At 40.4% G+C, this 12,456-nt stretch overlaps 1 protein-coding gene across 1 annotated transcript in view; it reads right to left on the bottom strand.

Moving 5' to 3' along the window:
• Positions 1-12,456, bottom strand: part of FERMT2 (FERM domain containing kindlin 2) — an 85,853-nt gene that overhangs the window by 12,458 nt on the left and 60,939 nt on the right. Inside the window, exons 7-10 of the mRNA XM_042470031.1 lie at positions 10,000-10,049; positions 6,377-6,501; positions 2,929-3,035; positions 1,698-1,919 (exon numbers count right to left, since the gene is read on the bottom strand). Coding sequence (XP_042325965.1) covers positions 1,698-1,919; positions 2,929-3,035; positions 6,377-6,501; positions 10,000-10,049 — 504 coding nt within the window. The remainder of the gene's footprint in view (positions 1-1,697; positions 1,920-2,928; positions 3,036-6,376; positions 6,502-9,999; positions 10,050-12,456) is intronic.

Consider the following 12,456-nt stretch of genomic DNA (forward strand, 5'->3'; position numbering starts at 1 on the left):
GTACAAGCTGCAGTGATGGCCCCAGTTTTTTTTCTTTGCAACATGTAAATCTTTAAACTTTAAAACCTTAACTGGTTCCAAAAACTATTTACTTGATGGACTGTTTCACCACTTTGAAGTCCAAAACATCTGGAGGACCAAAATTTGGCAATCACTGCACCAAGAAGTGGGGTTGTCTGTTCTAGTCCCATGGCTGTGGAACATACTGCTAATGTGCTGGGCCTTGTCATTACAGACCTTTAGAAGTGCTATTAAGACACACTTGTTATCACTGGACATTTGTTAAGATTAATAATAATAATAATAAATAATAAAATTTTATTTATATACCGCCTTTCCGGAGATCAAGGCGGTTAACAGCATATTAAAACACAACAATATAACATCATCAACAACCATAAAAACCATCATAAAATTAACTCATATCATACATCTACATTACTACAATCTAGATTAACATTTTATGGACTGCCAAACTAAGATGGCTTTGGCTACTGGTGTTACTGGAGTTGTGTGTTTTACTGAACAACATGTTTTAGTTTTGTTTTTAGTTTTTTTTAAGCACTGACTTGCTAAGTTTATTGTTTTACTACTGTAATCTGTGTTTATCTGTTTTTGGAAGTCAGTCTTAAGAGGGGTTTCTCCTTTAGAGGCGGCATACAAAAAGCATTAGCAAAATAATACTTGGCTGCAGCATGTCTTTTGACTCTTGTGGGGCACAAATGCTACAACATCAGACTTTGTAATGCAGGCCAGGTATATTTGGGCCAGTTTATTCTACCACCCATTGTTTTCCTTCTAAATCTAAGTATAAGTAGAAATCACTTATTTCTACTTTTGGTCATTTATTTTTTCCAATGCCCATTGCAGTCCATCTTGCTCAAATGGAATTACGCAGGCACAGGAGTTGAACACAATGTCTAAAATCAGAAATACCTCTCCCCCCCCAGCCCCCATTCAGGCAAGTGCCAAGTTTGGCCACTTTTTAACAATGAAAGCCCTGAACAAAACAAGTAAGACTGTTGACTCTGCAGCTTCAGATGACTGATCCTACAAGATCAAAGTCACAATTAAGCATTATTAATGAAAGAGCAAAAAGAACCTTATTGTCTTTCAGCACAGAGGTGCTTTTAAAAAGCCATGTGCGGGAGCAACAGAAGGTCATGAACTACTCTTTACTGGGACTCAAAGCACCTTGATTCCTTCAAGAAAGATGTGAACAATTCTACATGGGTAGTTAGGTTAAGTCTGTGGTAGGAAAGATCCTGCAGGAGGAAGAACGATTCCTTACATGCAGGATGTTGGATGAATTGGCAGACTATGCCTTTGAATATATACCACAGCATTACAGCAATACGGTCCAGAATCTGCATAACTGGGGCTAAGTCTACCTTCCTGGATATAGGTGCAACTGATGTACCAGGTGAAGCTGGTAACATGTATTCCCACTGACTGCCCTCACCTGTACTTTTACAAGCAGAGGTAATTCTAGAAGGATGTACAGATAGAATTGGTCCTTCATGGAGAATGTAACCCTGCTCAATACAAGTTAAAATCCCTCTATCAAAATCAGCAATTTTCACCACTCCTTCTGCTTGCTCTTCTTCATCCACCCATAAACAGCCCATTTGGGAGCAGGTTCACACTCATTTTCAAGACCCCCAAACTCCAGCAAAATATGACATCAAATTGAATACCTGCTTGTTCTTGTACTTTTTAAGGTATCTTGGGGAAACCAAACATTCGGGATTGATATCTGTTGTGACTTGCTCATTGATTATCTGAGGATCTGGGTTCAGATGCTGCATTTTCAGAAAGGACAAGATGTTCTGAACTTCTAGGTTGTATGAACTGTCTGCCATAGTTTTACCCTTCGATGCTAACCGACAAGCTGCCATCCAGTGTGCATACTGTTTTTCCTGCAAATTTGAAAAGAAAAATGAGTAACTCCTTGGGATAGACTCTTTGTTTTACTTCATCCTTTTTTCAATAATTCTAGAAAGCTCAAAACCTGAAAATTGTGGAAAATACATTCCGCAAAACACATCAAGGACTTAACATAATGGCAATATAGCACAACTAACTACAAGGCAAAAAATAAAAGGGCTCATCTTCCACAAGTTACATATGAAAAAACTAAAATAGTGGCATGCATCTCATGATGGTTTATTTCTTTTCACAAAAAGGTAAAAGGGACAAGTTTGAGTCAATATTGTTTGCTGAGTTTTAACTACTGAAGCCTGGATTTCTGAAGTTGGTATCCTTCCAGACTTGACAGCTAGTATTATCAGCCCTGCGCTGCAGAAGGTATAAAAATGGGCTTGGTAAGACCAGCTGGCACAATTCACATCTGAAGTGTCATTGCTTCACATACAGTCCTACATATGTATGCAGAAAGCTAGAGTTCAGTAGAAATGTTTGCAACATCAGTTGTATTATTAGTTTTCGAAATGTGAAAGCTGCCCAGAACCCTACAGAAAGATCGATGTGAGAGGTTACATACTATTTAACTAACATCTAGGGGTATCACACTGCCCCCATTCTATGTGTATTAAGGTGGATACGAAACAATAAATGAACTTGGTGTTTAGACTTGGGTCCCATCTCTAAGATGTCTCATTATGTATATGCAAATATTAAAAAATTAAAAAATAATAATAATCCAAAATCCAAAACACTTCTCTTCCAAAGCATTTCAGATAAGAGAGACTCAATCTGTATATATTCAACTAAGAGGGAAGCCACAGCTCAGTAAGAGAACCTCCTGTGTACTACTGCTCTCCATTCCACTTCATCACTTCCAGTTTATAATGAGATGTGCACAGCCACCTAGCTTTGTGAAGGTGCCAGGAGAGGCCTGCAGTGCTCACCAGCAACTCCCTCTGCACAACTACATACATGTGGAAAACAGAGAGTTCTTAAACTTACATTATCACAACGGAGCCAAATTTCATTCATGCCCTCAGCAACCGGGATCAAGAGTTTTATGTTGAACTTCTGACCAGAGATGTTGACATCAGGAGTCACTTCACATCCTGTGACAAAAGAAATGAAACTTTTCTCTTTGCATAAATATGTGGCTGTTCATGCAGTGTGTGACTGCACGGTATAGGGGAAAGATTGCCTTTGGTCCAGTGTTTATAGGAAATCTTTTTGGCAAAGCAAAAGGACAAGAACAGAGTTTAGGGACGGAATGACTCATGCCTGGAATCCCACCTAGACACTGGAATCTCATCTAGACTAGACAATGAGGCAGAAAGTAAGACTTGAATAGGATGGGGAAGATACAGTTGTTAAGAACCGCAATGCCTGGGAAAGCGACTCACTTCCTTCCTCAACCATGATGTATGTAAGATGAGTCCCAAACTTCTGTGAGCCCTAGCTGGGGAATTCTGGATGTTAAATTCCAAAAGTATAACTTTTCCAGCATTAAAAAAAACACATAAAGGAATCTAGTAGCACCTTTTAGACCAACTAGAAAGAAGAAATTTATGGTATAAACTTTCACAGACATAATCTGACATCTGACAAACTGGTTTATATCCATGAAAGATTATGCCAGAAATTTCTTCTTCCCAGTAAATCTGAAGTTCTGGATCTGCCTTTCTGGGTCAGTCACAAAGACTGCTTACAAGCAGGGAAAGGAGACATAATGGTGGCCTTTGGGTAATATATATGATCACCACATGTGAAGGGAAGCCTGTATAGGCTAATATGTAAAATAGATGTTGCAGTGGATTAATAAGTGCCCTGTCCCCCCCTGCCTGCCTTTTCATCTGAAATGTGAAAAACTCTGTCTGTAATCTATACCGCTGCTGTTTTGCTAAAGAGAGCCTGCCAGAACTCAGTCGTGTCAAATGGTTAATCAGTGGCTCAGATTAGATGCTCTAAGGTTTCATGTTCAGCAGGCAAACCACTCAAAGCAGCTAGTCTGATTTTAAAAAAATGTTCTGCGAAGTGAAGAAGATAATTCAACTTGCATTTTTAACTCACAGAACAAAAGCTTCCCTCAATCAGACATTTCATCACAGAATGAACAAGATAACTAGCACTCATGGAAAAAAATAAATCATGAGACACCTCTTGAACACTGATGTTGATTCCTTTAACCTCCTATTTCAATGCTTTGAGTAAGGGTGCAGAGAACAAATACTGCTTCTTAAGGTCACCCCAGTGGCTCTCACTGTTCACCAAGGGACTGACACAGTGTGAGAGTGTTAGCCATTAAAATCCAGTCCTCAGAAGTGCTGTGAAGCATGACAAGGTATCTTTTTCCTTCACTGCCACAGTTGGGTGTCATGTAATGGTGAGAGTTTTTGATTTTCTCTATTCACCAAAACCAGCATATAACATCCTTAATATGAACTTTAAAAACTGTTACTCTGGGTCTTCCAAGAAGATCTAGAGCCCTCTTTTTCCACACTGCAACAGCTATTTGCACATATGACATGCTGAGCTGTCTGGCGCATCTGCTTCCACTGTGAGTCGCTCACTCTGAGGTCAGAACGAGGCACCTGGCCATATGATTCTTGCTGGCCACTTCATTCTGACCTCAGAAGCAGCAGCATTGGATGCACCAAGTGACTCAGCGGAACACCTGTGCAGACAGATACAGAAGCTGAGGGCCAGGTAACAGGGGGCGGTTGCGGGGCCAGGATACTATGGGTTGTCCCCAGAATACCCTGGCCCATGCAAATAGGGCCTTAGAGTCTAGAGATATGTGGTTATCTTGGAGTGTGCTCCTAGGAGCCTGTTCCAACAAAATCAATGGGACTTGCTTCTACATAAAAGTTTCAAATCAGATAAATATAGACATGTCCCAATTTCAGAAAAGCCATTGAGATTTTAAATACATTGTGTGGTTTTGTCCGTCCTAGTAGTTTCAGTGGACCCAGTTTAATGGTTTCAACTAACAGAATCTCCAAGAAACACAAAAACACGATATTGCAACGGTTCCATTTCTCTTCTACTTGACGCATCTTCCCTGTCCAACACCTTTTTGGTGGCTGCTGAAATGGGAGGAAAAGTTCTCTTGTATGGTTGGATTTGTGGAGTGAATGACTATAGGTACAACTGCTTTGTAGCACAGCCTTCAACAGAAGGCAATAGCATGGTTGACTGAAAGGGAACCCATTTTCTTGGAAGCAGCTTTAGCCCTGTTGCAGCTCCTCCTGCAGAATTCTTTTAAAATTCAGTCAGCAGCAGCTCTTTTAAAAAGCTCCCAAAAAGGTATTCCATGCTTCCTTTCCCCAGCTCACATCCTCGTAGCAATAGGCTGAGGTCATCTGGCAGCCTCCCCACTTCTGCCTCAAAGGCTTAGAGGGGGAAAAGGAGGTGGGGAAGGATGTGAGTAGCGGCTGTTGTTTCACAACCCTGCAAGCTGGAATATTTTACTGCTGAATACAAGCAGAGCTGGAACCCTCAGGAATGTCAGATGCAGCATAAATTTCTTGCAGATCATATTTGAAGAAGGCAATATGTGTATGCGTGTATGTGTTGCGGGCAAATAAAGGAGGAGGAGGAGATTTCCCGAAGAAAGGGAATTCTATTGGGTTATAAAATAGAAGTATTTTTATCTTATGCACTTGTGTGTCAACTGGGTTTCTCAAATACTTTGTTTTGTATGTGTGCTGAACTAAAAGCGTTTCATTGCATAAATCTAGATCCTCAGATTTATTTTGCTTCTTCCCAGTATATATTCTGTGAAGGACAGAGCTTTGTAAATATCTTGAGATACCCTTTACTGCTTCAAGCCAGGTTATGGTTTTGCCTTTGGAACTCCAGCAACTAATTCTATGGCACCAGGGCTTGCTACAGCAATGGGGATAATGGCTTCTTCCTGGCAGCTAAAGCAACACCATCAAAGGTTGGACCTACATAGTAGCATCCCAGGAAGCATTTAAAAGAGATGGAAAGCATGCAGCAATCTATATGTGGGTGGCTACTCTCATCACTGGCTAGGACTCATGGGAATTGCAGTCTATCAATGTCTGAAGCCCTACACATTTTTGCAACCCATGATTTTAAGCCTCAAAAAGCCCTACCTCATGTGCAGAAAATTATCTCCCCCAATTGTGATGGCCCTGAGGATTTCTATACATAGAAAGCTCACATTCTTCCCTACCCATACAATGCAAGAATGGATGAAGACGTGGGATGGTTCCAACTGAACCACTACTGAGGTTGTGCTGCACTACCAGCATAAAGGAACATTCCTCTGTTTGTTTTGGACCTGCGATCTTCCTGACTGCCTATGTTAGTGGACATAAAGGCTCTTTTACCACCGTACCTAAAGGCAGCAGAATTAATAAAAAAACAAAAGAAGGACAAATGAATGGTCAATGAATTCCCAAAGAAGAGATGGGAAAAGGTTTACCTCTCAAGTTCATCTGGTGAGCTGGAGTCCCATTGGATTCTTCTTTGCTCTTGTAACAGGAGATAGATGTATCTTTGAAGGTGCACCAATACTGTTTGTAACCCTTCAGTGTTAACTTCTTTGGCCTGTGAAGCAGAGTATTACTAGCATATGACAAATCTGAAGTCATAGGGTAGGGGCATATTTGGACCAGTCTTTCCCTCTCTGCCCCCAAAACAGGAACAGGAAAAGAGATTCCACCTCAACATTAGGAGGAACTTCCTGAGAGTAAGGGCTGTTCGACAGTGGAACAAACTCCCCTGGAGTGTAGTGGAGTCTCCTTCCTTGGAGGTCTTCAAGCAGAGGCTGGATGGCCATCTGTCGGAGATGCTTTGATTGTGATTTCCTGCATGGCAGGGGGGTTGGACTGGATGGCCCTTGTGGTCTCTTCCAACTCTACGATTCTAACATATAAACTTCTCTTTATGCAGGTATGAAAATACTCATTTTTAAAATAATAATAATAAAAAATAATGGCCTAAATCCAGTTTGTCTCCTAGACATAACACTCCCATTCAAGGAATGGAGATGTGATAAAGCACCAGTTAGGTAAGTTCCACTGTTTTGACAGGTCTGCTCTACTAGGGACTAACAAATGGATTTATACCTATCACATACTATCTTGTACAACTCAAATGCAATGTAATCTTCAGACACTGAGTGGTGGCAGCTTCAGAATCCCTGGATAACAATATGAACTACAGTCTAATATTTCTTTCAATAGATACAACGGTTATATAAAGCTATGGAGTTCCTGCTAGGTGAGGAGCTCAATTTAAAGGTGGGCAAATCAAGTGGTTTAATTTTCTTGAGCTCAGTCCCTCTGGGCTGCAGAGATTCCCCCTCCCCCCAAATAAATAAAAAGGTTTTAAGTGGCCAGAGATCCACTGCTAACTTTGAAAAAGGAGTTATTTTTATGTTCAACAGGGCAGGAAAAGCCAGGAATCTCACAGGAAAAGGAATTCACACTTTTCAGAAACCTTTCTAATGTGCTTTAAAATAAATTTTAATTCCTTTGTGTAATCTGTTTAGTTGTTTAAACAGTATAAACTTTTGTGTTTTTATTTGTACTGCTTTTGATCTTTGTGGCATAACACCTTCAATCCCAGTGTTGAGGGAAAAGTGGGATATAAATCAAACAGATGAATAATCTTATCAGCGTAAGACACAGCCTGATTTTTATGAAGGTGTTGTCCAACTCAGAAATGTATCTAGATTTTGCAAAGGAGGGTCTAAGCTAAGACAAGAAGATCAACCATGTCAGGCAGGGCTCTGTGAAAAGACAGGCTATCTACAATTGTGTATCCTCCACAGCAAGGCATAGGGGAGCAGAAAGTCTCTAGGCAAGGGGCCTTCTTGATGACAGCCTCCAAGATTAGATACGCTTGCTAGAGAGACTACTCTACAGGCAGGTAAATTTCTTTGACTTTCAAAGAATTCTGGCAAGCTTTTGGGAACTGACTGTTTTGTAAGGACTATTAGTAAAGCACTATACTGTTCTTAGTTTTTGCCTTTTTAACAAAGATATTTAAAATTTTGGATCTGTTCTAATATTTGTAAGCCATTTTTGGGTCACAGGTTTGGGAGCAAAGGCAGAAAATAAATATAATCATCATCATTATCATCCGCCACCACAGCAGCAACAACTCCTCCACAACCATCTCCTCCTCCAGCAGTGCTGTATGAACCTCCCATGGATAGCACACTCCCCCTTCTGCCAAAATACCCCAACCAGTACCCTGGGCAATGTGGCTGCATGTCCTACAATGCACTCTAAACCTTGCTGCAGTTGTCCAGGAAATCCCTGACAAATAAATCAATATGGAGAGATTTTTCTTGGAGGGCAGGAAGTTTGCTAAACGCTGCTGTCTACAAGAAATGGTACACATATTGTGCTTATGATTCAACAGAATCTTTGTGAGAATATTTGCCTCCAATCTCGCCTCTTCCCTGTTACTTTCTATTTTAACACTACAAATGGTCCTCTAGGACAATGCTCATAGAGGGATGCCCATTTTATCCCCACAAAAGCAGTGTGTGTGTGGGGGGGGAGGTTATACTAAATATAGAGATAGGATAATTTACTCCAATCCCTTCAAAATTTCATGGAGGGCTGGAAATCAAACTCAGGTTCCAATATTCTCTTTACACTACACTGGCCTCCACTTTGAAATTGCAGTTCTGGCAAGTTTCAGATTGCATAATGGAATTTAATAGCAAAAGGAAATGCCCAGGAACAAACGGGAAGTCAAACCTGCCTCTCCTCTTATAATATAAGAAGAAATGACCAGCAGGGAGAGAAACAGTTTTTTATTGCAAATGACAAAAACAATGAGGGTTATTTGGGGGCTTTCTAGTTTATTGTCTGCTTTTTAGGCCATTCCTCTGATATAGCTGTTCTTCATTTCATCTGCATATCCTGCTGCCAGACTCTGTACTGATTCAAGAATTCCTGCCATAACCTTAAGTGTGGTTGGTATTACTTTGCAATAGACAGCTAAGGCTGCCAAAACATTAGTCAAAGTCCAGACACAACTGTTTCCAGTTTCCACACACCGTGATCCAAGATAACACTCATTTTTTTCTCCTAAAAAAGTCTTATTTTAAAAATCAAAATAAATCTGACTAAAGAATAGCACATGTAGCCTAAAGCTGGTATTTTCTGGCAGCTCAAGTAGAGCAAACTGTCTGGAATCATGTTTATTATCCAACTATGTGGTCTTCAAGCCCAAGAAAGACACTTAAATAATATTTCAAGCCATGCAACACACTGTCTAATTTTAGGACAGCTGAGGAAGCTGCCAGGGGAACAGAAATATGGAAATGTTTTGACTTTGCTATTGACTTTTGGAGTAGGAAAGGACCCAAACCAATATTTAGTATCTGAAACAATGTCTCAAAACATCCTTGTAAATCAGTTCTTCTTAAGCAATCTGATGTGAGAGACTGGCAATTTCCCCCTAATGTGACAGGGATCAGTACCATACTTATATGACCATAGGCTGCAACTGTTTCTTTCTTTCCTGGACATTTTCCAGGCAGCAGATGACTCAGGAGCCACCACTAGTCCATGGACCACCAGTCTGAGCAGCACTGATGTATATCATACCCGAAGGTCTGGAAGCTATTAACCCAACTGGTGGGCCAGTCCATCCCTCAGTAATCAATTCATCAGGTGATATAAGCATCAAAAGAGCAATCACAAATTACATTTTCATACTCTTCAAAAAACTTAATTACTCAAAAAGCGAATTATCAGAATGTGTAAAGCAGGTTAGTGTAGAGATTACTGGCTGCTGTTACTGGCAAGAAGATCCAGTTTGCACGTGCTCAGTGGTACTCTTAGCTACTTCACATGTTGTGTGTTGCTAAGCAGTCCATCGAAAATAAATTATAGGTCTGAGTGGTCAAAGAGCACTAGAAAAAAATCTAATTCTAAGTATATGCGCTAGAGATTGTTTCAAAGGAAAACTGAGTGTGTCTTTATAGATACTAAAAGAGACAACAGGGCATTACACAGCTCTTATTGTTAAGGTTCACTAATTTTTGCCACCTAGTTTAAAAGGATTTCCAGGTGTACTTACTTAAATACTTTAATGTAATCTGCAAGCTCTGGTATCGAAGTGATGTCACCCTAGGGAAAAGACAGCAGCTGTTAACATTTCATACAACAGAGTCAGGAATTGGTACTGACAGGGGCAGGCAGGCCCAGAAATATTTTGGGAACAGTAACGCAAAAAGGCAATATCCTTGCTTAAGAAAAAGGATAAGACTTGACTAAAAAAAAGTTACAGCAATAAACTTTGAGGACATTCAGGCTAGGAACTGTTGGAAAGAAGTTTGTCTGCTGATTTATAATACAGTATTTGAAAAATCTAATACAGTGCACCCTCTGTATCAGCAAGCTGGTGATCCATGGATTTGACCACCCATGATTTTTACCATCTGCCCAGGGGTGAGTGGGTCCAGAATAGAAACCCAGTGGACAGGAATGGTCCATTGTAATCTACTTTTCATATTTTTTTCAAATCAAAGAGGAGAGATGCTTATTTTAACTGTCATTGTTGTGTGTTATTGTTGTATTGTTCTAGTCATTTCTGATTTACTATCACAGGGTTTTCTTAGCAAGATTTGTTCAGAGGGGTGTTGCCTTCGCGTTCCTCTAAGATTTTATAAGTTGCCCTTCTCTCAGTCCTGTCACCTCTAAATTCCTGTTTCATGAGGGTATCAAATAGGGCCTTCTTGGTGGCTACTCACATGTTGTGGAACTCCCCTTGAAAGGAGGCTTGGATGGCTGCCTCCCTGTTATCCTTCTGTTGACAGACAAAAACCTTTTCATTCAAGCAGACTTTGGGTAATTGAGTGGCTGTTGAGGTCCATAATGGGAGCAGTACATGTACTGTATCGCTGCTATCTGTGTGTTTTAAATTGTTTTTATTAAACTGCACTTGTTTTACTGAGCCAGCATGGTGTAGTGGTTTGAACGTTGGACCATAAATGACTCTGGAGATCAGGGTTTGATTCTCTGTTCAAGCATAAAAACCAACTCAATAACCTTGGGCAAGTCACACACTCTAAGCCTCCAAGGATGACAATGACAATAACAATCCTTCTCTGAAAAAACTTGCCAAGAAAATCTTATGATAGGTTCGCCTTAGGGTTGCCATAAGGCTAAAATGACTTGGAGGTACACAACTACGTACAAACAAAATTTTGTTTAACTATACTAAAACATTAACATGTTTTTAGCTGTGGCTTCTTTTCAATTATGCTAAGAGCCACCTTGAATTTCCATCTCTGTGAGACAGGTGGGATATAAATACACTGAATAAAATACACAATAAATTAAATTAATATTTGTAGCTACTGCACTTAAAAGAAAGGCACCTGTAAGAGGGCTGGACAACTGATTTCCCACATGTTATCAGACTGCAACTTCCATCAGTCCTAGCTGACACACTCAATCCTGAAGGATGGTGGCATCTATCATCCATCAGGAGAGCCACATGTTCCCCACCTCTGCTTAAAAACTTGGGCTCAGGTTCAATCCATTCCCCTGCCCTTGGCAGCAGATGCCATTTTGTTCTCTTTCAGTTGCTGAGAAATCAGAAGCCCAGGCCAGGAGAGCCCTGCCATTGCTAATGAGGGCATTCCTTGGAACTGCAGAACTGAATGGATATATTTCAATGGCTGTTGCATCATAGACAGACAAAGGAATGCCACTGAGTCGCACGCAGAGCTTTCTTTTGCTTAGCCAACAGATATTTTCTTTTCCTCATCTGTTCAAATATGCATGCGTTTCTAGAGGAACATTCATCAACTTCTGAAATGAGTCTTCCTCAGTGGAGATACAAGTTTTACCTCAAGAGAACGAGCAGGGTTCATTTTGGCTGATCCCTGAGGAAAATATGTGCCTGAATTTAAATCTTACTCTTCTAAAAAGAACAAACTCTTGAAATATATCATGAAACAGCTTGATTTTAATTTAGGTCCAATCCACACTGCAGAAATAATCCAGTTTGAGACCACTTTAAATGCCCTGTCTCAGTGGTAGGGAACCCTGGGAATTGTAATTTGTTGTTGCACCAGAGCTCTCTGACAAAAAAGGCTAACTGTCTCAACAAACTACAACTCCCAGGATTCCCTAGCACTGAGCCAGAGCAGTTAAAGTGGGGTCAAATTGGATTATTTCTGCAATGTGGGTTAGACCTTAATGAGTCCCAGTTATCTATTACACCAGTCTTGTACAGAATGGAAAGCTGCTCAGAACCTCTTTCCATATGACTTACCGCATCATCTATTGCGGCCATACAATTTGGGTACATGAACTACGTCAAGCTCTTCCCATCCTCCTCACCTTGTTTAACTATCAGGTAGCAGACTCTTCCTCTCTTGTTTCATTTTATTTTATGGCCAAAGTTACAAGACAGTAAATCCACTGTGTGCTTTCAGCAGAAGTTCTTATTATTTTTCCTCAATGGAGCCTCCTAAAATCTCCCTCCACTGATTTGTCTGGCCCCATGCATGGGACAAGTATGAGT

Source organism: Sceloporus undulatus, chromosome 1 (assembly GCF_019175285.1).
Source record: "Sceloporus undulatus isolate JIND9_A2432 ecotype Alabama chromosome 1, SceUnd_v1.1, whole genome shotgun sequence".
Taxonomy (NCBI): Eukaryota; Metazoa; Chordata; class Lepidosauria; order Squamata; family Phrynosomatidae; genus Sceloporus; species Sceloporus undulatus.